This window comes from Melozone crissalis, unplaced genomic scaffold (genome assembly GCF_028551555.1).
Source record: "Melozone crissalis strain CALT ecotype California unplaced genomic scaffold, PUWL_Pcris_2 ptg000006l_1, whole genome shotgun sequence".
NCBI lineage: Eukaryota > Metazoa > Chordata > Aves > Passeriformes > Passerellidae > Melozone > Melozone crissalis.
This window is the reverse complement of record NW_026535784.1, coordinates 5,033,836-5,058,546: the sequence shown is the minus strand read 5'-3', so window position 1 is coordinate 5,058,546 and position 24,711 is coordinate 5,033,836. Positions and strand designations below refer to the sequence as shown.

Below are 24,711 nucleotides of genomic sequence, written 5' to 3'. Positions count from 1 at the left end.
GTTCCTTTCCAGAAAGAAGACTTTAGTGAACTAGGCTTAAATATAGGACAGCTAGGTATTGATGATTCAGCACAAGTGCCTCCTGGTAAGCTAATGCCATGCTCCAGTCATTCAAACAGAACACTAATGAGTAGAATCCTTTGAAATTATTTTAAAAATTGTGCCTTTTTCCCACAGTAAACAATAAATATTTGTTCTGTAACTATGATTGTAGGGATTTTTATAGTAAAATATAGCTAATAATAGAAAACATTGCATATATGAAGAGTCAGATTTGGAGAAATTTTTAAGACATCACCTTAAGTAGAGAATACATTAATTTCAATATGTTTGAACACTGCGGGATCTAGAGAACCACATTGCCTGTTTCCAGAAATACAGAAATTATCAGTAAATGTTAATCTAGCTAACAGATAGGTGTATTTTTATATATATATATATATATACAAACACTTAAAATAGCTGTTGACAAAATATTACAGGACATATCCATATGTTAATATTCAGTAACTTAAATAGCATATAATCTCTGTTGGTTTTCCATGTATGAATCTGTTGCTGTAGGAAGAGGTTTTAAAATGGTATTTCCACATAAAAATGGAAATCACTATAATATCACAAGATTTTTCTTTTTAAATGGAAACTTGCCTAGTTGAAAATCATGTAGTATAGTGCTGCTTTGATATTTGTGTTTTTGAAACACAAAATTAGTTTTTGAAAAAGAATTTTGACTGTGGTGCAGGTTAACTTTTAGTGATATTAGCAATAAATAGCAGCTGAATGTAATGATGTGCGTTAAAAATATTAAATACATTATCAGCTGGGGTGTCTTTTACATTTATTTTTTGTCATGCTTTTCTGTATTTTTATTTTCTAGAGTTCTTTGAAAATGAACATGTGCGTGTTGGGCAGAAAGGTATGGATCTGTTTTTATCTGTAATAAACTGAGTAGTTAAGAATGCATTTAGTAAATTGGTATTTGCATGTACCTCTTAGAATTTTGAGAACTTAGACTTGTAATTTAGATAGACAATCACTAATACTCTTATCATTTAGACAGGGACAGAAAAGCAAACATTTGCAATCTACCAGCAGCTATCAGATAAAAAGCTCCACAGGTATTTTCAATAGAAACAAAATAGGAAGCACATTGACATCTTTTTGGTGGCAACTTAACTTATTGCACTACTGAATTTCAGTTTAAAATCAAAATTCTGTGGAGTCCCTTCTCTGCACACAAAGATCTCATCATTGTAATGGGATCTATGCCTTTGTGTCAGAATAGTCTTTTTAGTAATCAGTTGCAATTGCAGAATATTGGAGTATTAGCAATTAGTATTCCATATTAGCCACTATGGAATATTCACTTACTTGTCTCTTTATACTGCTTTTTCTGAAAAGTTCCAGGATTGTTTTTGTAGGTTGAGAAATAACCTACAAAAGGAAGGGGAAGTTAAAAGAAATAATAATTTAATAGTTTAAGTTTGCTTATAGAAGAAGCATACAAGGAATGGTTGAAATACACCAATGTTTACTCATTACTCTTCTGATTCCTGAACATTAACATTAAAGGAAAAAAATGTCAGGATACTGTCCAAAAGTTCTTCATCCTATTTTTTTTGTTGCAGTAACAAAACAAGGATCTTTCTCTCTTTCTTTCTTTCTTACTTCTTTTGTTGGAATCTTTCTGTCCTTACACTGTCAATTTTCTAATCCAAGAGCAACTAATTAGGTACTGTCCGCCTCTCTGTTCTTTTCCCATTCTTCCAAATAAATTATTTTTCCTGGACTTCTTGAGCCATTCATTCAACTCCTCATTGTCATTCATATTTGTTGTGTATATATATATATATATATATATATATGTATGTATGTATGTATGTATATGTATATGTGTATATATATATGTATGTATATGTATATACACGCACACATATAAATATATATGTATATATATTTGTCATATTGTCTATACTGAGAGGCTCTATTCTAGAAAATGCCTTAGCTTTTCCTATATTCAAAGACCAAAAATTTTGTAAATATGTGAGTGCCTTGACCAAAAACTGAAATATCTTTTCATTCAGCAGGAGTCCTGCTGCATGCTCTAACAGGTGTTAGTTATGACTTTGTTTGCCACTGAGGTATTGATTTTGCTTTAATATTAGATGTATTGCCAAGTCTGAGGATATTGTGAATATCAATTTCAATGAGAGACAGAAAAGCAAGCTGTTAGACACTTCAGAAGAATTAGAGGAAATGGATTTGGAAACTCCTGAGTAGCAGTCGAACACCTATGTAATGTCTAGATAATAACACAGAAATTTCTCCCCAACTCTCTCTTTTGTGAAGGACATTTTGAGTATCAGGGTACAGTTAATCACACACCCTTGGTGAGGAACATTTTTACCAGATTACAATAGCTGAAGATGTTTGTCTTTCAAGTTTATAGATTGAAGTAGGGAACGAGGTAATCTCTTCTATGGTATATACAGTACTGTATTCAGCATGAGGCCCTTGTGACAGAGTAGCCTGAAGCTTCACAACTGTGACCCAAATAAGCAGACCTGTCAGCAGTAGAGTATTTGTTTTATGTCAATAGGAAGGCAAACCAATATCTTTTTATGTCTTTATCCTCTAGAGTAAATACACTAATAATGAGAGAACATGACAGTACACTCTGAAATGGAAAATTCTGCCCCACAGTTATCTGTGAAGATACTCATATAGTTAACATGGAAAGAAGGAAGACACAAAAAAAGCCAGAATGAGTGGCAATCTCCTGTTTGAACTGAGATACCACTCATAGCTAAGCCAGGAATATTTTGTGGCTATAAATGGCTGCTTGTTCTGCATGATGCCAGCTTAGTAGCTGCAGCTAGCCTTGATATAGTCATGTGTACATACTAAGTCCTATTTTATGACAAAATGTAGTATAGCCTTGCTGATTAATATCAATTGCATTATTTCCCAAGGGATTACTTAAAAATTGCAGTGTGGAAACGAGATATTTTCAGTATTTGCCTATTAGCTAATGCTTACAGCATGGTAAGCCAGTTTTTAAAGTTAAAAATTAAGGTGTTTGATAGAAGTCTTACACTACATCAACTCTTTACCTGTTTGTTTCTTACAGTGTTAGCAGAGCAAGATAGTGCTGCAGCTCAGCAGTATGTTCGTCAGGGATGTCCAACAGCACTCCGAGCTGATCTGTGGGCTCTCATTCTTAACATTTCCAATCAGCCAGAGGTAAGCAGTGAAGGGAGAGTAAAATGTCAAGACTAGGTGAGAACACAAAAGTGCAAGCACATATTTTCTAGTGATTTTTTTTTCCAAAATAGAAATGCTCTACTGAGTTGTCGCAGAAACTGATAAACATTTTATGATTTAAAAAGCTGTGTGCTGTGGTGAAGTTTTTGCCACTCTTCCTAATCTTTAATAGATATGTGAGCAAAATACCATAGAACAAATTATTCAATTGATCTGACTGACTCCTGAGATTTTCCTATATGATCCTGATTTTTTTTAGAAGGGACAAGAAAAAATACCTGAGAAGAAGACTGAACTGCTGATATCTTTGCTAAGTTTTATAAAAAACTTTTTTCATGGTTGTTTGACCCTGTCATCATATGCACTTATATATCTTATAAGTTGCTTTGTGAATTATGGCATATACTCTGCATAGGTGCAATCAGAAAGACTTAGAGAGGAGCTGGTAAGATGTGGGTTGTTTCTAAGTTCCCTTGTACTGCAACAGTTTTTCATTGTACCTTATATTTGATATAAGTCCTCAACAATGAAATTTTTGCAGTATCTGAAGCCACGCCATAGTTATTGTATTTAATGTTCCTTAAAAAGTTAAATCCCTCTTTAGGGTCTTTTTATAATTGGGGAAATGTTGATGTGAGGCTTTTATATGTACATAATAATTTACCTTGTGATAATTTTTTACACACTTAGCAAATGATACTTGTCAGCTATAGATGAAAAAGAAAAATAAACTATTTTAAACATGTCCATTATTCTGAGACTGAGTGCAGTATAAGTTTTCATTTAAGAGACATTCTGCCAGATCCAGAGCCTTGAGACTGAACTGAGTAGATTGTGTGCAAGGAATTAGTGGTGAGACAGTACTTTGTGATGATGCTAAAGGAACTCTAGAAAGATGAGGGCAAATGGCTAGAAAATGCTAATGATAACAATGAGAAAAAGTGGTAAGGGCACATAAAGTGATGCAGACTGGGAAATTAGTCTACTACTTTGAGATTGTTGAAATAAAGGATTGAAAAACAGTGAAATACAAAATGCGCTCTCAGTCCCCATAGAAAACAGAGATTATGAAGTTGGGATAAGGTACACTATGTTGAAGAAAATAATTTAAGCTGTGAGGTAAGTGCATGTAAATGTTTTTCTTCATGCAAAACTGAAACTTTTCTAATGTAACAGCTGTCACAATCTTCTGTCTTCTTTTCCAAGACTATTTTTGCATAGCATTTTTTATCCTGGGTTCTAAGTTAAAGTTGTTCTATGAACTTTGAGTACGTACATTTAAAAGATCGATTTTCTGAATCAGTCCTAGCAGGCTGCCCTTGGATCAGGTAGAACAGCATGTGGATTACCACAGCTATGTTATAAGCTGAATAGCCATGGTTCAGTTTAAGCACTGCATTAACTAATGTTTCTTACACAGAAGTAAGCTGTGACTACTGCCAAAATGCTAACACCCTGAGATGTTCTTCTTGCATAGCATGAATACATGGCTTTCTTTTTTGTGAAGTATAGCAAAGCACTTTCCATATACATGTAGCTGTTTTATGACCTGCTGAATTTCATATAGACTTTATGGATTTATCTAATATTTCTTTTCTCTACCTCTTGTGAATAGTTCCTCTGCTGGAGTTGTGTTGTCTGCAGACATTCCTTGCTGTAATATTTCTGATTTGCAATTTAGGTTCTATTACATTTATAGCTGTATGAATCTCTAAATCACATGAAATGTGAATTTCCTTTCTTTGATGTGAAACATTATGAGGGTTTGGTATGGGCATCACTGTGTGTGCTAGCATCTGATATTGTTGTTTGGACAATTTTATTCAGTGAAGCTCAGCCTCTGTATAAAGCTAATACACAGCCAAGCAAGGAATGATACTAACAATCTAGCATTGTAATAATAAAAATGATAAACTGTGAGCTCTGTATGCAGGATTATTTAGAAATGTATAAACACATTTACTGACAATGAATTGTTTCTCAGTTTTCATTTGTAATGGTACACTTTAGAGGAACTGTGTTAAAAGAACCTTTTTAGGGTTACAAAGACAAACATTTGAAGGTGAACGGTGTCACAGTTAATATTGTCTGTGTAAACAGTCCAATTTGCTGTATATATATTTTAATCATATGATCTTGAATCAGAGAATCACAGTTATTTCCTGTGGGATGTCTGTCTCATTGCATGAAATGGATGGCACACACTTACTGAGAATCTGTTTAATTTTTTTTCCTTCTGTTCATAGTGTTGCAGAATTGTTTAGTCTCTGCATGCTACTGAAACAGTGTTTAGGAAAGAAGTTTGTTCATTATCATAGGCTTTTTCTTCCCCATTTTTTGAGTTAATAGGTGGAAAATCTTAATGCTGAAAATTCCAGCATGGAAAAATCAGTGGTGCTTTACTTTGCTATAGGTATTACTAAATGTAGTTTCCAAAGTTTAAAAACTTAATAAATATGTGAGGTGGTAAGTTCATAATGGGAGAGTATGTAAATCTGCCTTATCAGAAGGTTTTTGAGATTAGGATCAGTAGCCAAAGGTCCCCACTGTACCATTTAAACAGCAGAAAACCCAGTTACAGTAACAGACTGTCATCATCTTTGGCTGCAGAATGATGTTCTTTACAAGTAGATTTCACAGATCTCTGGCAAAAGGAGAATGAGCTTTGGGCCTTCTTCAAGAATTCACTGGGAGGGTCTTCTTTAGCTCTTCTGTTTTCTCTTTATGTAATCTGATTAGGTATTTGTTTGTCCTTGTTAGATTGAGAGGCAAGTGCAATCACATGGTAAAGGTGGCTAAAAATGGGTCATGACCTGCCAGCAGTTCATCAGTGAGTGTAGCTCTAGTGCCAGGGATTTCATGACAGGACACATGTGGACTGTGCTGGCACGGAGGTTGCTGAGTAATCCAAACCTTTATTTCAGAGAAGGTGAATATCCAGATTCTGTTTAAAGTAGCTTTGCTGGGTTCTGCTGAAAGATACTGTTCTCTCTAGGCCAGTCCTTTCAGAGCTCTCTTATGCTCTCAAGTGGATACAATATGAATGTTTTGGGACGTGGCTCTGTAAGGTCAAGAAGGCTGCTCACTGCAATCCTGAAATGTACTTCATTTCAGTTTGGAAAGATAAGTATATTTGGAGGTATGGTATTTTTATGCCACCTATAATTTTCAGAAAAGCTGCAGTCTATATGAAAATGCAACATATTTTTGAGAGAGAAAAAGTTTACAAATCAATGTTACATGAAAATTCAGCAGACGAAGAAGAAATGTTGAATCAGATGAAAATAGTAAGATTTTTGTTTTATAACTGAAAAAATTTTAAATAACATAGGAAATGAAACACATTTTTGGACACAAACCATGATAGATGCTTCATAAATATGCAGTGCTTTTTCAGTTGAACACATGCTTCTTTTTTTTTAATTGCTCAAAATTAATTTTTTTACTTTAAATATTCATGTCATGTCTCAAATGATGGTAATATTCTTAATTTTAGGACATCTTGTATTATGAACAGCTTAAGTCAAATGTGATTCAACACAACCTTTTAGTGGACAGCCTGATTTACAAAGTAAGTAATTCACTAAACAGTGAGTGATTTATGTGCTTATCACACTTCTATCTTGTTGTTGGTTTTTGTAACAAAGAAAATACTAGATGGTTTGGTTTTGAGGAGTGTAAAAATCATTAGTATGAACTTATTATTGTGAACTTATTCCTTGTGCCTGTGTTGTCTCTTGTGTAAGACATTTGAGTTGAACTGTTAAGTCATAAAGGAATGATATCTTCATTTGAATGAGTAACTGGGTTTGTGAGAAAGAACCAACAGGGTATGACTGCTTCCATTTCAAGTTTCAACTCTTAATATAGAATACTTAATCATCAAGTTAATACAGCATTTTTTAAATTTTAAAATGTGGAGTCTAAGCTTAGCTGTAGTTCTTTGAATGAAAGTGAAACAGTGTCTTCTGTCACCATGTTAAGTTTAGCCTCCATGGGAGTCTGAAGAAAGGTTGTTTGGCTTCAAAGTCTTGTATTTTTTTATTACAGGATGTGAAGCTGACAGCAAGCAACGATGATTACTATTTTGTATTTGAGGATTATTTATATCAGGTATGTAACTAATTTTTGGTTAGAAAACCTAGGAGGTATATTTCTGTAGGATTGTATCATCCTTGGAGAGAGAACTGCCTTTGTAATGCAGAGTACAATGGGACAGATACATCTATTCACTGCATATACTTTCTCTTCTGCATAGCAATCTTGGGCACTTAAACAGATTAAGCAGGGCAAGCTTCTACAACTCCTGCTATGAAGGACCATACACAATGTCTTTCCAGTGCACTAAGCTGGAAAATACAAAGTCAGCCATATTTGTCCTCTCTCCAGCTTTGCAGTGAGTAACCCCCAATAATTAAGAGTTGTTGTGTACAGAAAAACTAAGTAATGAGAAGTATATTCAGGGTTCCATTTAAAATACCCCCTTGCTTTCCAGTGACCTATTACAATAAGCATATTGACATATTTTTAAATTAAAGACATTGATTCTAAATAAGGTAGTGACAGGTATGGTTACTTGTAGGATTGCTCCCATCACAAAACTGGCTGATTGGTGAGGGTCAGATGGCTGGAAGCTGGCTGATGTGACGCCCATTCACAAAAAGGGTGGGAAGGAGGATCCTGGTAATTATAGACCAGTCAGCCTGACCTCAGTACCTGGTATGGCTGTGGAACAGTTTATATTGAGTGTTATCACACAGCACTCACAGGAGGGCCAGGGTATCAGACCCAGCCAGCAGCACGGGTTTAGGAGGGGTAGGTTGTGTTTGACCAGCCTGATATCCTTTTATGACCAGGTGACCTGGCTGGTGCATGCAGGAAAGGCTGTGGGTGTTGTGTACCTGGACTTCAGCAAGGCCTTTGACACTGTGTCCCACAGCACACTCCTGGAAAAGCTGCAGCCCATGGCTTGGCCAGGAGCACTCTACTGGGTTACTGAAACTGGCTGCATGGCCGGGCCCAGAGGGTGGTGGTGAATGGTGCTGCATCCAGCTGGTGGCTGCTCAGCAGTGGTGTCCTCAGGGATCTGTGCTGGGACCAGTTCTGTTCAATATTTTTATTGACGACATGAATGAGGAGATGGAGTCTTTGATCAGTAAATCTGCAGATAACTAGGAGTGTGTGTTGATGTGTTGGAGGGTAGGAGAGTTCTGCAGAGAGACCTGGAACAATGGGATGGATAAGCAGAGTCCAATAAGATGAAGTTGAGTAAGTCCAAGTGCTGAGTCCTTCATTTTGGCCACAAAACCCCCTGCAGCACTACAGGCTGGGGATGGTGTGGCTGGACAGTGCCCAGGCAGAAAGGGCCCTGGGGGTGCTGGTGACAGCCGGCTGAACATGAGCCAGCAGGGAGCCCTGGGGGCCAAGAAGGCCAAGGGCATCCTGGCCTGTGTCAGGAACAGTGTGGCCAGCAGGAGCAGGGAGGTCATCCTGCCCCTGTGCTCAGCACTGGTGAGGCCACACCCTGAGTGCTGTGTCCAGCTCTGACCCCTCGGTTTGGGAAGGACCTTGGGACACTTGAGCACATCCAGAGGAGGCAGCGAGGCTGGAGAGGGGCTGGGAACACAAACCCTGTGAGGAACGGCTGAGGGAGCTGGGGGTGCTCAGCCTGGAGAAAAGGAGACTCAGGGGTACCCTTATCACTCTCTACAGCTCCCTGAAAGGTGTTTGCAGTCAGGTGGGGTTGGTCTCTTTCTTCAGGCAGCATCTGACAGAACCAGAGGGCACAGTCTCAAGCTGCACCCAGGGAAGTTTAGGTTGGATATTAGGAAGAAAGCTTTTCATTGAAAGAGTGATAAAGTACTGGAATGGTCTGTCTGAGGAGGTAGTGGAGTCACCATCCCTGGATGTGTTTAAAAAAAGACTGGATGTGGACTCAGTGCCATGGTTTAGTTGAGGTGTTAGGGATGGGTTGGACTTGATGATCTTGAAGATGTCTTCCAACCAAGTTAGTCTGTGATTTTGTGAAATTTGCAAACTGTCTGAATAATGTCAATGCAAACATTGATATTTGTTCACTAAATATTTACATGTAAGAGTTTTTCTTGATTTAATGGTCAAAGATGATCTTCATTATTGTTAATACTCTGTCTTCATCTTGGGATGTGAAAATCTGGTTCCTATTTCTTTTTCATTCATTATGTAGACTACCATGACATTAATTAGTTGTTAACTGACACTTGCAGTAGGCAGGGGATTACAAACTATGAAGAACTTGGAAGTAGTATATGATATAATATTTTGTTTTAAGGCCATCAGAAATAGATTTTGCTCATCATTCTCAATATATAACCCAGTTGAATGTTTTCCTTTTTTATATCTCTACTGACTAAAAGAATAGCTGCAGAATGAAAATCATTAAAAAGACTAAACTATCTTTAGTAGTTTGAAGAAGACTCACCAAAAATCTCTGAAAAATTATGTGGCTAGTTTTACTGCAGGGCTTTGAAGCAGCAAATATCTCAAACTTCTAATTATTCGTTGCTCTAGTTTTGATTGCCATTTTGTAGTAATCCTCAGACATTGTTCTAGAAAAAAGTTATCCATTTTCCTTGATAATTTCCTCTTCCAACCTAATTTGCAAATGCTTGACTGCCAAATTATTTTGTTCTATAGCCACTGGAAAAATTTTGTTGTATGAGTCACTGTGATATGGGATATTATTTATTGATTTAATATGATGAATGGAATTAAATATTGGCTAAATAAGATAGATAATGAAAATGTTAGTTTAAACCAGATACATTAATTCTGGGTTTGCACTGGGTTTATGGGTTTTTTTCATGACTAGTTACTGCCTCTTAAGTTTTCCAAGCCATTGAGCAGAATGCATCCTTTGTGTGTTGGGAAACAGATGAAATGTCCATCAAGATGAGAAAATCTGGGTTTAAAATTATGATGAGGATATTTTGTTGCGTTATTGGTACCTCTTCAGTAGCATACAACTGTTTTCAGGAAAAACACTGTGAAATGGCAGAATTTATTTCCTTTAATATCTTTGCTTTCTTTTTCCCAAAGTTTACTTATTTTTATTACTTCTTCATAACTATATAGGTACTTTTAATAAAGAAATTTCTTGTTGATAAAAGCTTTGTCTTTGGTTTTTTTTTTTCTTTTCCTCAATAATTTTAATTCAGTGGTTCTCTTTTCAGTTGGATTATAAATATCCAATATTTTGGTTAATATTTCTGTATTTGAAAAGGGCCATTGTTTTCTTTAGCACTATCATTTTGTTAATGAGGAAAATAACATGGATTAATAGATTTGTAAATTCTTTATTTCAGATCAGAAGTTCAATTTGAATGATTTAGTCTTATATCCTGCAGAATGAATACGTGCAAAGAACCTTGCCCAGAGTTTTTGGGCATAGTCATAACTTAGATTTGAGCTAGAGTCTATCACTTATAAAGATGCAGAGTCTTCATTTAAAGACTTCCAGATACTGGGACTGGACAGTGTATTGTAAAAAAGAGGGCCTCAAATGAAGGTTACATTCTTTCCCCTATGAGAAAACATAGTTTATGTCCTGTTCAGATTAGTTTCTCTTTTGTTCACCTCAGTTAACATACACATAGAATTACATTTGCCTGTGCATTGTTATTGTCAGTGATATTTTGGCAGCTATTAACATGATTGTGTATTGCAGAAAAATAATATTTAGTTTAAACTGTTTGAGATAAAGAAAGTATTATTCATTTTTAAAAGATGTTTGTATTTGAGAAATAGTTTTGAGGTTCAAAAAAGAAAAAAAGTCTCAAAATATGGCCTGCTTTCCATGAAAAAAAATTTAAAGCAATAATAGTCAGGTGTGTCATTTTGCTTCTTTCCTTTTGACAAATGCTGATATATGGAAGTTGTTTGCACCAATTAGTGGAAGGAAAAATCCATTCATTTTTATTCACAATAAATTATATAGTGAAACATTTCCTCCTTTTACACCTTGACTACAGTTAAAATAAACTCTTAAAATCTTCAAGAGCAGAGTGTCCTGGGTTCAGCTAGGGTAGAGTTCATTTCTTCTCAGTAGCTGTTACAGTGCTCTGTTTTGGATTGGGAATGAGAATGGTGTTGATAACACGCTGGTATTTTGGGGTATTGCTAAGTTGTGTTTATCCTAAGGACTTTTTCCTTGTCTCATGCTCTGCCAGTGAGGAGGTACACAAAAGAAACTGGGAGGGAGCATAGACAGGACTGATGAAAGGGTATTCCACACCAAAGAATGTCATGCCTGGTATAGAAACTGGGGGGAGTTACCCAGAATCGAGTGGCCAGTCTGGGTTTGGGAAGGGTCTGCCATTAGTCTTTTATTATCATTATTATTATCATTTGCCATTATTCGCTTTCTAACTGTTCTTAGCCTACAAGTTCTGCTTTGATTCTCCTCCCCATTCCACCGGGGTGGAGAGGGAGAGGGAGGGGGTTGAGCGAGCTGAGAGTGATGCTTGGTTTCCAGCTGGGCTCAAACCCCGACAGAGAGGGATTCAGGTGTGCAAGTCAGCAGTGAGTCGAAGTCTGCCTTACGTCTGCCCTCTCGTGTACATTCTCCATAGTGCAGCCTTTCAGTGCATGAAAGCACGAAGATTTTTAAGTACAGTACTAATTACTACCATTTTTACAACTCCAGATGGGATGAGATTCTTTATTGTGGTTTTTTTTTCTATGAATGCTTTTATGGCTTAATTTTATACCCAGTTGCTGTGAATACAGTTTTTTTTTCATTTATGTAAACAATAAAACCCAAATATACTTTACAGTGTACTGTGAGCATTTTTGATCTTTAGGATACAAGGCAAGCATTTTAATCTGTTTTTTGAAAGAGCTGAATTGCTTGCAAACATTTTGTAAAGATCCTGTTAATGAAAGCAAATGTAATTTCTTCCAAAGCTGCACACATTTGAGAGTGTAAATGATTAGTATGCTTATTCACTTACTAGGACATCCCCAGGTCATAGTAACTGAGTTGAAAAACTGTCTAAAAGATGTAAAAGCAGCCAGGTACACATAAAGTCACTAATGTTGTGGCAAAAGGGGATCAACACCTGCCAAGGGGGAAAGAGGAGGGTGGAAGAATGTGGATATAAAACTGATAATAAATGAACGTGAATGTAAAATTATAGCAAGTTCAAAGTGAGCCTGGAAATTTGAGCAGGAAAACAAACTAAGGTGGTGAAGAGCTTTCAACCTTATTGGCTCTCTAAAATAGCATCTAATAGGTGCTAATTAAGACATGAAATTTGTTTGACATTGCTTTGATCCAGTTAATCAGCTGACACTCTTTTCTGCAGGTGTTGCTGTGTTTTTCTCGAGATACATCTGTACTGGAGCACTTTACTTACAGTAGTGCCACCCCACCTAAATCTTACATACAAGGTAGAAAGAGTTGTTTCTAAAAAGATGATGTAGATTTTTGTTGACTGATACACTAATACTGTATGTGAATTTGCTTTGTGTTCATTGCACCTAGTAGATTACCCTTTAAAGAATGTTAATAAAAATGTATCCAGGTGACTTCTGCGTAGATTCTGACAGTTTAGAAGCTGATCACAGATTGCAATGTTGTTCTTTTACTCCACTTTGCTGTATATAGTTCTGCAGTGTTTTACCAGGAGAAATGAAACACAACTATGACAATATGGTCAAATCATGACAATGCCTGTCTTCATCAGTGCTAGACGTTTAAATAGACAATATTGTCCTCTGCAACTCCAATAAATTTAGCAACTGGAAGTTGTTATAGGATGTTGTCTTTGCAAAGCAGTGAGTTTTGCAAATAGTTGTAGACAGGAGCAGAACATGTTGCTAAAGAACTGTGGGCTCTGTTCAATAGTGTGAGAGAGTAGAGCATTACCAACCATATTTAGCCATTATTTTTTTTAAAAAGCATGGCATCTTCCAGAGTATGAGCTTATTTTTGGATGTTCTTTGACTTGAGGTCTCATTTTTTTTCTTAACAATCTTTAGACTTCTTGTTTCACTCCACTTGCCTTCTCTTTCAGCTTCTCATACCATTCTTCTGGATGTTTCCATGCGTCTTAGAACCTCACCTACCTTGATTTTACCTAGAGGTTCCTAATTTTGCCTTCCTTCTTGAGTCATTCAGTAATCCAATCACTTTTTTTTCCCATGCACCTTCATCTTCTACATTCCCATTGATTTCCTTGGTCCTGGTGCCGGTGTATTTAGCCAAGTATGATCCCTAAGTACTTTTTTTGCACAGGACATCTGCTGAGAGTTTTCATCTTGCTGCCTCTTATGTCACTATAAGTAATGGGGTTTTTTTCAATTTTTAAATTTCTTTTTTATTGCTTTTTTTACTGTCTTTCACTGAATGGTGGAGTTTTCTTTACCTACTCCTTGAAATCAGCAAAGGGCAAAACAGCAGTGGGATCCCAGGCCTCACTTCAGATACAGAACTGTGGCAGCCCAGAAACACAGCAGTGGGGACCATCCTTGCATATTCCTAGACAAATCCTGGGAATGATGTTGCTGATACCTAAATCTGTGCAGTGCAAATCCTAAAGGCTTGTACGTCCTATTTTTAGCTGATTTTCCAAGAGATGTACTTTATGCTAAAAATACTCATCCTCCCAGATTATAATTCCTGTTTGCACAACAGGCAAACTGTTGAAAGGAAAAGGAGAAAATAATTTTTAGTTTAATGAAGCAACTCATTTATATAATTGGAAAATAGTGGATTTTGTTTTCATGGGGTAGTAGGCAGGAATTTTGCAGGTTAATTTTTATTTTATTTTAGTCAGTTTATGCTATAGGAAAATATCAAGGTGCAGATTCCATTGAACGTGGCAAAAGTTCCATGTGCTGAAGTCTATTGCAAATACAAAATAGAGTACACAGAATATTCTATAAATTTTCATGTAATTAATTAAGTTTTTAGTTGAATGGTCTCATTTTAGAACTAAAGTAATTGCAAGTTTTAATTAGTTGTAATTATGTTTAATAAAACTTTTATATTTCTAAATAAATTGTTAAATTTTATTAATGTATTTTGGATTATTAATTTCTATAGTTAAAATATGGTTTAATGATATAATGTGTTCATTTTGCAGGGAAGTTAGAAAAGTTATATGATCAGTGATTTTCTTCATGTAATTCTTTTGTGTCCAGCAGATTACTTAAATATTTGTTTGTTACATCAGAACATCCATCTTCCTCTGTTGCAGACCTAACAGTGCCTTGAATATCTTTTTATCTGTATCTGTTTGAAGGCCTTTCCTGTCCCTAGGTCAGTCTGCCCTTATTCCCTCCTAGAGCTTCACTGTCATCCAGGTCTGCAGCAAACACCTTTAGAGCTCCTAAGACACACCCAGATAGAATCTCAATGGAACAGCATTGCTGAAATTTAACTTTTTTTTGTGATTTGTCATCGTTCTTTATTGGTGCTGCATTTCAGTTTTATATCTGACGTTGTACCTGTCCCATTGCATTGCTTGCCACACTTTAGACAATGTCAGATGGTCAGTAATGTAATTAGTTACGATTTTTGTAATTGTAACTGAAAATCTACTTTTTAATTTAAATTGTTTAAATCTTTATACCTTTTTACAGCTTAATGACATTTTATTTGTGGTTTGATGGTTCACAGGAAAACTCGGAATGGAAGAATATGCTGTTTTCTATCCTCCAAATGGTATGAATGATACTCTTGCCTCCTCTAGTGGTAGTTTGGAAAGATTTTTTTTCTCAAATACATGGTATTTTCTTTCTCTATTGCAAGTTATGTTTGGGTATTACTCTGTGAAATTCATTAATTTAAAGGAGTAAGCTGGATGGAAGCTACTCCAAACCCACATTCAGCCTGGTGTTAGTGATCACAAACAGATTTTTGTCTTTGTGTGTGGGAAGGAGAAGGAAAACAACTTGTGATACAGCAGCTTGTATTGAGTCTTGTATCAGCACTTAGAGGGTTTGCATGATAAATCATGAAACTGGCTGACCTCCCAGCTTTTCAGTACTTAACAAACCACACCCTAAAGTCTTCTCCTTTCAAAATGTGTTTTGACACAACAGATCTATGTAATTTTAATATCATTGCTGTTGTTATAACTTCAGTTATTAAAATTGGTTTTTTCAGCTCTTACCTTGACCATTTCAATCCCTTATTGAATCCTTTCCCTCCATTTGTATTTCAAGCTCTTTCCTCTTGCTTTCAAGGCCTTATGTCACCAATCCTATTTTTGTTTCACTTTAAATCTGTGTCTCTGGCCTTGTCTTTTATGTCTTCTGTATTTCAGTGCAGTCAGTTGCAGTACACACTTTTGTTTCGCTTTTCTCTGTGTTTGCCTCTGCAAATCCTGCAGCTTTGTAGCCATGAAGCATTGTTATTACAATCTTTTGCCAAAGCAGCCACCTGTTAGCAGTGTTATATAAAATCCACTGAATGGGAGCTAAGATCAGCTGGGAAGGAGGAGCAAGCTGTCATGCTACCACTGCCAAGTACTGTGGATGTTCTATCTGAGTACTACATGAATTACTAGAGGTCTTGGCCTCCTTTTTTTCCTACTCCATTCTTGTCAGTGCGTGACATTTATGGCTTGTCATTTATCTGAAATTAGGTTCTGATATCAGCAAAGCCTCTGTATATCAGCTTCATGGAAACTGAGCTTTACTTGACTGTCTAGGAACTGTAGCTTGTGTTTAAGCATGTCATTGGTTGTACTGACATAGTTGATACTTAGGTATGTACAAGATGGAGATTTGTGCAGGTGCAATAAACAAGGAAATACTTTATTCCTGATGTAGGCAGAATACAATTTGATAATGTGAGGGGGAATAATATTTATTGCATGCATAAAGAGGATTATTAAAGAACAAGAAAAGAAATATTTTTGTTTTGCAGGTGTAATTCCTTTCCATGGCTTTTCTATGTATGGTAAGTGTGATTCTCATAAGCTAAAAGCTCAGGATTACTTTTCCTCATATTGAAGTTTAAAGCTGTATATACTTTTCTGCAACTTTTAAACTTGTGTATGTGCTTTTATGGTTTTTTGTGTATGAAGATTATTGAATATAATTTTTAAAATTTCTGGCTGTTTTATTTACTCATATTACAGCTTGTTGCCATGTGGGAATTCCTTCTTTGAGAGCTAAGAGCTGAGCTAAGCTACACATCTTAATCTATATGAATAGAGGCATAAAGTTTACCAACAAAGTGCTCTTTCCTTGTGTTTCACTTCTGGATAGACCAAGTTACCCATGGAAAAAGTTCTTAAAAACATAAATAATCTGAAAGGCCTGTTGCTCTCTACATTTACCTACAAGAGATGTTAAAAGAGCATTACATAACATAATGCTTGCTAATTTACTTCATAGAGGAAAGCACAAATATCAACAAGATTTCTAGGAAAAAAAGTAGAAAAATCTGGGGTTACAGACATACTGCAGCTATTGCAGATGTGAGATTAGATGTTTCAGCTTTTCAGTTTTTTCTTTTGGCTTATCAAAGATGTTCGTAGCATCACAGAGCAAGCAGATTTTAAGATTATACTTAAAATGCTATATTTTGCTAATAATGAAATTTAATCATCACATGCAATCATTAAAATAATGGAATTGAAATACGAAATGCAAATTTGAACCTGAGTAGGGAATCCAGAGTCTTTGGAGTAATGAGCACTTAAGACACAAGCTCTTCCTTGGGGACTCACTTAGAGACGTTCCCTTGTTCTGTGTGAACTGCTTTTCAAAATGTTTGGATTTGACTCTGCCCTTGAGAACAGTCTCCCAAATAGAGGTGTGAGTTTTCCTCCCTCCCTCCTGTCCTTGCTCTTTGCACAGGCTCAGAATATGCTGGCTGTGAGAAGGGGGAAGGGTGGAAAGCAAGGCATCAGAAGGATGGTAATGTAGCTCAGGACTGTGGCTACAGGGGCTGGGACCAAGCAGAGCATCTGCTGTATTCCATGCTGTGCTGCTATGTGAGGAAGTGTTGGGGTCCTTAGGAAAATCCTATGCCCTTTTTCCTGTTTGCATGCATTCACTGCCAGGGTGCCAGGTGTCAGAGGCTGTTCTGTGACCCTTCAGGCCTTTATGTACATGTGCACACTGACAAGTTTTCCACCGCCATCTTCAAGCATTAAAAACATGAGCACGGGTAACACCCTTTGCTTTTCTGGCCCCTATGGAAATACATGTTTCTGTGAACATCTCACCCTACCTTAGCACCCCACTTCTCATACACAGACACCATTTTTGTTATTAAGCCACATTCTCTAATACTTAGATGAGAAAATAAATTCACACACGCATATATCCGTACATATATTAAGAAATGTGCATGTATCTCTGTGTGCATGTGTACATACATACACAGATAAATATATCCATATGCCTAGCTTATTATAAAATGGAGGGGAAGGTGAATGTAGAGATAGAAACTATAAATGTGTTATAATGTAAACTGTCAGCTAAAATGATTAAGTCTGTTAAGTGAAGCAGTCAGCATGATGACTGGACAGATCAAAAGGCTGTTCACAAAAAGGTATGACAGCTGTCTGTGGGAATGCACTGAGTGTATGGACTGTCAGGCTCAAGAAATGATGGTTATGTTTGAGCAGCACATACATATAACAGATTTATCTATATGCTAGACTTTTACAAAACAAGCAAAGTTTCACAGCTGCTGTTTTGCAAATGTAATCAATTATTTTGAATCAGGTCTGCTGGAAGACTTCTAAACAGTAAACTACCAGATGTCCATGGTTTACAGATCTTGTAAGAAATAAACATGGCTCCATGAGTTTGTCATACTCAGTGATGTTATTGTGGCAACCAAAAGCTGTTCTTGTAATATTTTCATTTTCACAATATCTGTCTTCAAGCAGTCTTACAAATAGGGCATCAATTTGGAGCTGGTCACTGGCCCCATGGCACACTGAAAGTTAGAGACAGTTTAGTCAAAAACTTGCGCTGTTCACATTGCCCTACACCTTAGGGGTGCTCTCCTTACAGCATATTTCTTATGGCTCAGAAGCCAGCAGTGTAGTAAGCAGGTTCTAATTGGTTTAGCTTCTTGAAATATGTAGGAATAATATGTAGAAGGTATCACACTCCCTTTTTTGACTTTTTACATTAAATGATAGACTGTGATGGAATACTTCTTTCTCAGTAATTGGTTTAGTACTGGTTTTGTAAATTGTGGTACTATGAATTACCTGGCTTTTCCTCATACTTCATGCGTTTAATCATTGAACTCTTTTTGCAGTTTACAGTGTTGAGTCAATTATAATTCTTTTATCCTTTCAGTTGCTCCACTTTGTTTTCTGTACCATGAACCTTCCAAATTGTATCAGATATTCCGTGAGATGTATGTGCGTTTTTTCTTCAGACTCCATTCCATCTCTTCTCATCCCTCTGTAAGTTCATTAGGAATTAAATCCACTCACTTGATATCCTGTTTGCTGCAGAGCAATAATAAATAGCATGGTTTTCTATGTGATTGAAATGTATCCTTTTAAATATACTAAAATATTTCAGGCAAGCTTGGAAAAATTATTAGGTAATTCAGGTCTGGATATTGTTGTTTTCTATGTCAATGTTAGTCTTTGCTATCATGTACCTTATTGAAATAGTAAGTTCTCATTTGATGATGGTATGGGTCTTTTATAAGAGTCAAGATTTTTAATCCAATAGATTTCTCAGTTCAAAGAGTCACACAAATTCACCTTCATTAAAGATTTGTAAATGGACTCTGAAATATTGTCTGGGGTAAAGGGACTAAAATATATGTAGAGAGATGTTGTTTCTGTTATACCAATTTAGTGTCTGTTTCTTTTACTGAAGAATCTTGGTATGACAGCACGTGCTTTTTAGTACTACCAGATGAGTTTAAATAATTTGTCTGTTTGTGACCAGGATCAGCTGTCTTGAATGTACAGAGTTGTAATATTGGCTTGTCTTCTATTTGTGAAGAATAAAACAGAGTAGATATTTCTTTTTTCCTTCAAAAAGATTTACATTGCTTTTTGAAAATATTTCCTGGTTAAAAGAAAATCCTATCCTTGGTATACCATTTCAAGGCTATGTATTGTGCTTTCCATCTTTAATAGCAGAGAAAGAGGTCAAACAAGAATCTATTAATTTCCATGGTAGTTTTTGAAACAACTTTAAAAATATGTTTATGTTTAACTATTTCTTTAATTTTCCCTATTGCTGTTTAGTTTTACTTATCAGAGAGATACTTTTTCTCACATCCTTTATTTTTTAGTGTAACTGAGGTCTGTCTCACCAAAGTGGAAATATTTCGAGTAGGTTACATTATAAAAACCCATTAAATACTTGAAACCTGACATACAAATACTATAAGTAACTCAGACTTGCAAAGGACTATCAGAACATATTATGTTGCTAATACAGACATGGAATTTCAGGAGCAAGTCTTTAGTGACAAGGTATTAAAATTGCTTGTGCCTTTCTCACCTGAGTTTAATACTGTATCATTAATAGTATTTTATTGCTCGAATTAAAAGTTCATGCACACTTATATGCTGCTACTGTTTTCCCAGATTTGACAGGAGGACTGTTAGTATTCATGATATGATCTTGTTTCTTTAGGGCATTGTATCATTGTGTTTGCTTTTTGAGACTCTTCTACAAACTCATCTGCCCCAGCTCTTCTATCACCTCCGAGAAATTGGAGCTCAGCCGTAAGAACTTCTTTCTGACTTGTTACAAATATTCTGAAAATGCTGTTCTGTAGTGTTTTAATTGAAGAGCTATAGGAAATTACACAAAAGTATAACCATCAATGCTCCTTTTCTCCTTAAGAGTCAGATGGAATGCTTTGTCTAACTTGCATATTTGTGCTTTGTGCATTTCTTCTGTATACTCTGGGAAAGAGAGAGAATTGCTCTGTGAGGAATGCTCTATGCTGCATTATTCAGCTAAATTTCAGTAATTCATGTTGTATCTGATGAAACTAAGTGATGTATTTCCTAGGGGACAGAAGACACAGAGATGTGTTAGTTGCAGCAGAAGGTACTGGAAGAGGCAAGAGAGCAAGAATCATTCAATAATGAATTCATGGCGCCAGGCACAACAGAACCTGAAAACCGTTTTGCCTTAATTGGTATCCATCTTAATAGCATAATAGCAGAAAGGATGAAACATCAAGGGTGATAATGGCTGAAGATCACTCTAATGTGATTGTTTGATCAGAATGATTATGAGAATGATATTAGTACTTTATCAAATGAGATGCTAAATAATTTTATGATGGCTGTTGCAAATTAAAATATTGATTATTACCACAGCAAGAGAAAATGCTTATTCTTCCTGGAAGAGAAATGCAGAAAGATAATGAAATATTTTCAATTTATAGACAATCTGGTCATTATGGGAGGCAGAAATATAATAACCATTGTTTGTCACTTGTTTGCAGGCTACGAATTTCATTTAAATGGATGGTACGAGCATTTTCTGGTTATTTAGCTACAGACCAGCTCTTGCTTCTGTGGGACAGAATCCTGGGATACAATTCTCTAGAAATTCTTGCTGGTAATAGAATTATTTTTACAAAATATGTGAAGTATGCGTGAATGTAAGGTAAATACTCATTGACTTCTATGTATTTTGTGATGAGAAGAAAATAGTTGCTCTTTGACAACCTGCAGACAGCAGGTTACATACATGTCAAAGCATATATCATCTAGAAAAATAGAATTGAAGGAGTACTGCATCTTTAATAAAAAATATTTCTGGTAATTTTTTTAATGGCAATACTCAAAAAATGCTAAGTGCTCTCTGAACAGAACACAGGATGTTCTCCCAGCTTCAGTGGTAGTGGTAAATGAATTCATCACCTTTCACAAAGTACAAGATTTATGTTATTTATGGCAACTACCTCTACAGTACTTAAAGCAATTGAGATTCCCCCAATTTTGCTGGATTTCTTCCTTCGAAGTGGCATCTTTTAAGACACTTTGAAAGTTTTGTAGCTAAATAATGCCCTCATGTTTAGGAAGGTTTAAGATGGATGTTTTAAAGAAAACATGTATCTTCAGTTGAGTCAGTTTTTAATACAAAGTTGGTGAGAAGAGAAAATGTTTTGGTTTCACTTGTACATGTAAGACAGCTTGTCCCTTTTAATTAAAAACTATTCATTTTAAACTCAGGCATTTTAACTCAGACTTTCCTGAAAGAATGTTGTGTTTTTCCTGTCTGTTTAAAAGAGTGGTTGAAGAAACTCAAACACGGCCATCTGTTTTATATAATTCTTCAGAATCAAAATAATTAAACTAAGTGAAAACTGGTATTTTATATCAAGATTAATTCTAATCACTATTTATCAGGTCAGAAACCTAAATATTGGACGTTTTCTTTCAGTCCTGGCGGCTGCTGTGTTTGCTTTCCGAGCAGTCAACCTGATGGAGGTGACATCACTGGCTGCAGCTGAAGTAAGGATAAGTTTCACTTAGAGGAGATTGAAATAGTTTCTGATGCTTTGCCAGTAAGAGTAACTTAAGCTTCACATGGCACATGATGCATAGTGCAAATCTTTCTGCCTAAATTCTTACCTTAGATAAAAAATAAGGAAATTGTAAGCATGCAGTATATAATGCTGCTTTTCTGGAGTAAAAGGAAATAAAGCATATTTGCTATAAAAATGCAGTGTTATAAAATTATTTTTTACAGTTACGTTTTTTTAATATATAATCTGTGTTAGTGGGATATATTGTTTTTGAAATATTGCAGAGGTTTGTACCCTTTTCCTCAGTGCATTTTAATTGCTTTTTTTCTACAAATAACAAAAATTTTACAAGATTCCTTTGTCAGTGTGGATCTGCAGTTTCACTGTGTGTACTGCCATAGGAAATGAAGAAAATGAAGTTATTAGCGTGAATATTATTACTATATATAGGCACCTGGTAATTTTTTTCTTTTTTTTCAAAAATATAGTGATGGATTTTTTCCAGATTTTGAGACTTTGTGATCACTTTATTTGGCTTTTTTAAAAACATACTTTCATGAGAAGGCATTGATTATTTGAGGCATTACATTGGACTTAGTTCACAAGTACTAGCCAAGCCACAGGATAAGGATTCTTAATTCCCAATTATTTTTAGAAACAAGTTGAAATGTTAGACTCCTTATTCACCCATGATGCAGTGTATATTTGAAGTAAGGCTAAAGGCTAAAATAAAGTTACTTGGGTACTATACATTGGGTAAACCTGTTTTTTCTTTGAAATGTTAGAATGAAAAATTATGCCATACGGTACTAACATAAACCAGTATAATTTGTTTCTACCCATGTCCACATCTGATTATTGGCAGTATTGTAGTCAGTATTTAAATATTTTCCTGACTTCTTAACTTGCTTTAAGGAAATCTGATTCAAATGTCAAATTTAACAAGCCTTTTTGATTTTCATCCTAGGCTGTACTTGCTGACCTTTCAACCCTGAAAGTTATGCCTCTTCTTCAAATCTTCCTGTTTGCTACTGTCACTTGATCTGTTTCAACAATAGTGGTACCACATCCCAGTCAGAAGTTAAGCATCAACTATGCAATGTCTGCATAAAACCAAAATGAAACTCCCATGTATAAAATCAGTTTAGAAATAGTTACCTTAGTATTTTCTAAAAATAACTTTGCACACGATTGTGTGAAGTGCATGCTAATGAATTCCACTGTAAAAACAATGGTTATTACTTGTACATTGAGGATGACTACTTGTGCAAGTAAATAATATGAATCACTGTCTAAAATGCATGTAATACTAAATTAAATAAAGTAAATGTAATTAGTGATCTGAGTTTTGTGATGTTCTTGTCAGAGTTGTAAAAGCTCTTTTTCTTTTAATATGAAATTACTTTTTCAGGCTCACAGCTTAGAGGGTATCATCTCCAATACTGTCAAGTGAGAAAATAGATACTTCTACTTGCAAGATTATTTTTCTTGTTTTCTGAGGAAAAGATGGGATCATACATCAATTTTGCTATCCCTATCCTATTTATTCTTTTCACAGAAATTTTCTCCATGTTCTTTCTCATGTTAACTGCTCCTGTTTATTCTTTTCATACACAGAGATGTAGTCACACATTGCTCATTCATCTTTGATTAGGTATAGAGCTGTCTCAGGCATCTGCTGAACTCCTCCCCAGATCAAAGGCACAAAATGTGTACCCCTGCAGAGAAGGCCTGAGCACAGCTTCCTTCAGAACTTGTTGGAGCCAGTCTTTGCATGAGACAAAATATTGTCCTGAGAATGATGCCAAGAGTCCTTTTGCTGTGCCCCACACCCTCTCTGGGAGGGCCTTTGACAGTTTTCCAGCCTCTGTGATTCAACAGCTCAGGCTTCAGTGCAAGAGCCCTGCCCATACTGATGTGTGATGGATTGTCACTACAGTCAGGCTGGCATCATCTGCTAGCTCTCATACCTTTTTGTGAGGTCTTCCTCACAAAATTTGATTTGTTTAATACCAAAGTTGGAATCAATAATCTGATTTGATTGAGTGTATCTCAACACCTGAAAAAGCCTCTAAGCCAAAACATGATAATGGATTATGTAGTTGCTGCATTTGCAATAGGACTTTTGTCTTTGTCTGGTTTATGAACATGTACATGCTTGTGTACATGTAGTTGCTATTATTTGCCATACTGAATGTAAGTCAGTGAAATATGAATCCTTCATAACTTGCTCAAAATTTGACAGGTGATCTAAGCTGTTGTCCCAGGTAGGGGTATGAGCTCTTTGTCTGTGAATCTTCTTGTCTCTGTCATGATAATTTAGTAGAAACTTACTGAACTAGTAAATTTATAAGGCTAATTTAAAAAGAGGTTAAGTTGTGGATTTGGGGGTATCACTTCCTATATAAAGAATCAAACTGCTTAGCAGATATAATGTGTGAGAATATTTGGGGAAATTTCGCTGTGGATAACAGAAAACTGACGTTTTCCTTAATATTTGCAGGAAGTTGTTTAAACTGTTTAACCAGAGGTTTTTCTTTGACACTTGGTTTTAAAAAGATGTGATAGCTTTTATCCTTTACAGTAAGTATTACCCTGTTTTATATATGGGAAATGAAGGCATAGAAAGATTAAGTGATTTGCTAAAGATTACAGAGTAGATTCCTAAAGGAGGTGAGCACTCTCTCCTCTCTTGAATTTCTCTTTGCATTTCTGGATACTCAGTTTGTGTACAATCCAGAAGATCTTATTTCATCTTCAGATCTACATCTAAAAATGCAGCATTTTGCAGTTTCTAAAATCTGTAAATTGGGTAGAAGTTTAGAAATTATAATGTTACAAAGCAGTCACAAGGACTGTGGCTCAATAAGGTCATTACAAGGTTACCGTGGCGTTATAAAGAATTAAAAGTATTTAGTAAATAGCAAGGGAGATTCCCTACAGGCCTGCTGACCCTCTAATTCCCT

At 35.8% G+C, this 24,711-nt stretch overlaps 1 protein-coding gene across 1 annotated transcript in view; it reads left to right on the top strand.

Moving 5' to 3' along the window:
- Nucleotides 1-23,083, top strand: part of TBC1D19 (TBC1 domain family member 19) — a 46,134-nt gene extending 23,051 nt beyond the window's left edge. Inside the window, exons 9-21 of the mRNA XM_054295621.1 lie at nucleotides 13-85; nucleotides 878-916; nucleotides 3,131-3,243; nucleotides 6,761-6,835; nucleotides 7,315-7,377; nucleotides 12,609-12,693; nucleotides 14,927-14,971; nucleotides 16,181-16,213; nucleotides 18,583-18,692; nucleotides 19,891-19,982; nucleotides 20,717-20,832; nucleotides 21,661-21,731; nucleotides 22,713-23,083. Of these exons, the coding sequence (XP_054151596.1) occupies nucleotides 13-85; nucleotides 878-916; nucleotides 3,131-3,243; nucleotides 6,761-6,835; nucleotides 7,315-7,377; nucleotides 12,609-12,693; nucleotides 14,927-14,971; nucleotides 16,181-16,213; nucleotides 18,583-18,692; nucleotides 19,891-19,982; nucleotides 20,717-20,832; nucleotides 21,661-21,731; nucleotides 22,713-22,787 (990 nt within the window). The 3' untranslated portion in view covers nucleotides 22,788-23,083. The remainder of the gene's footprint in view (nucleotides 1-12; nucleotides 86-877; nucleotides 917-3,130; nucleotides 3,244-6,760; nucleotides 6,836-7,314; nucleotides 7,378-12,608; nucleotides 12,694-14,926; nucleotides 14,972-16,180; nucleotides 16,214-18,582; nucleotides 18,693-19,890; nucleotides 19,983-20,716; nucleotides 20,833-21,660; nucleotides 21,732-22,712) is intronic.
- The last annotated feature ends 1,628 nt before the right edge of the window (nucleotides 23,084-24,711 follow it).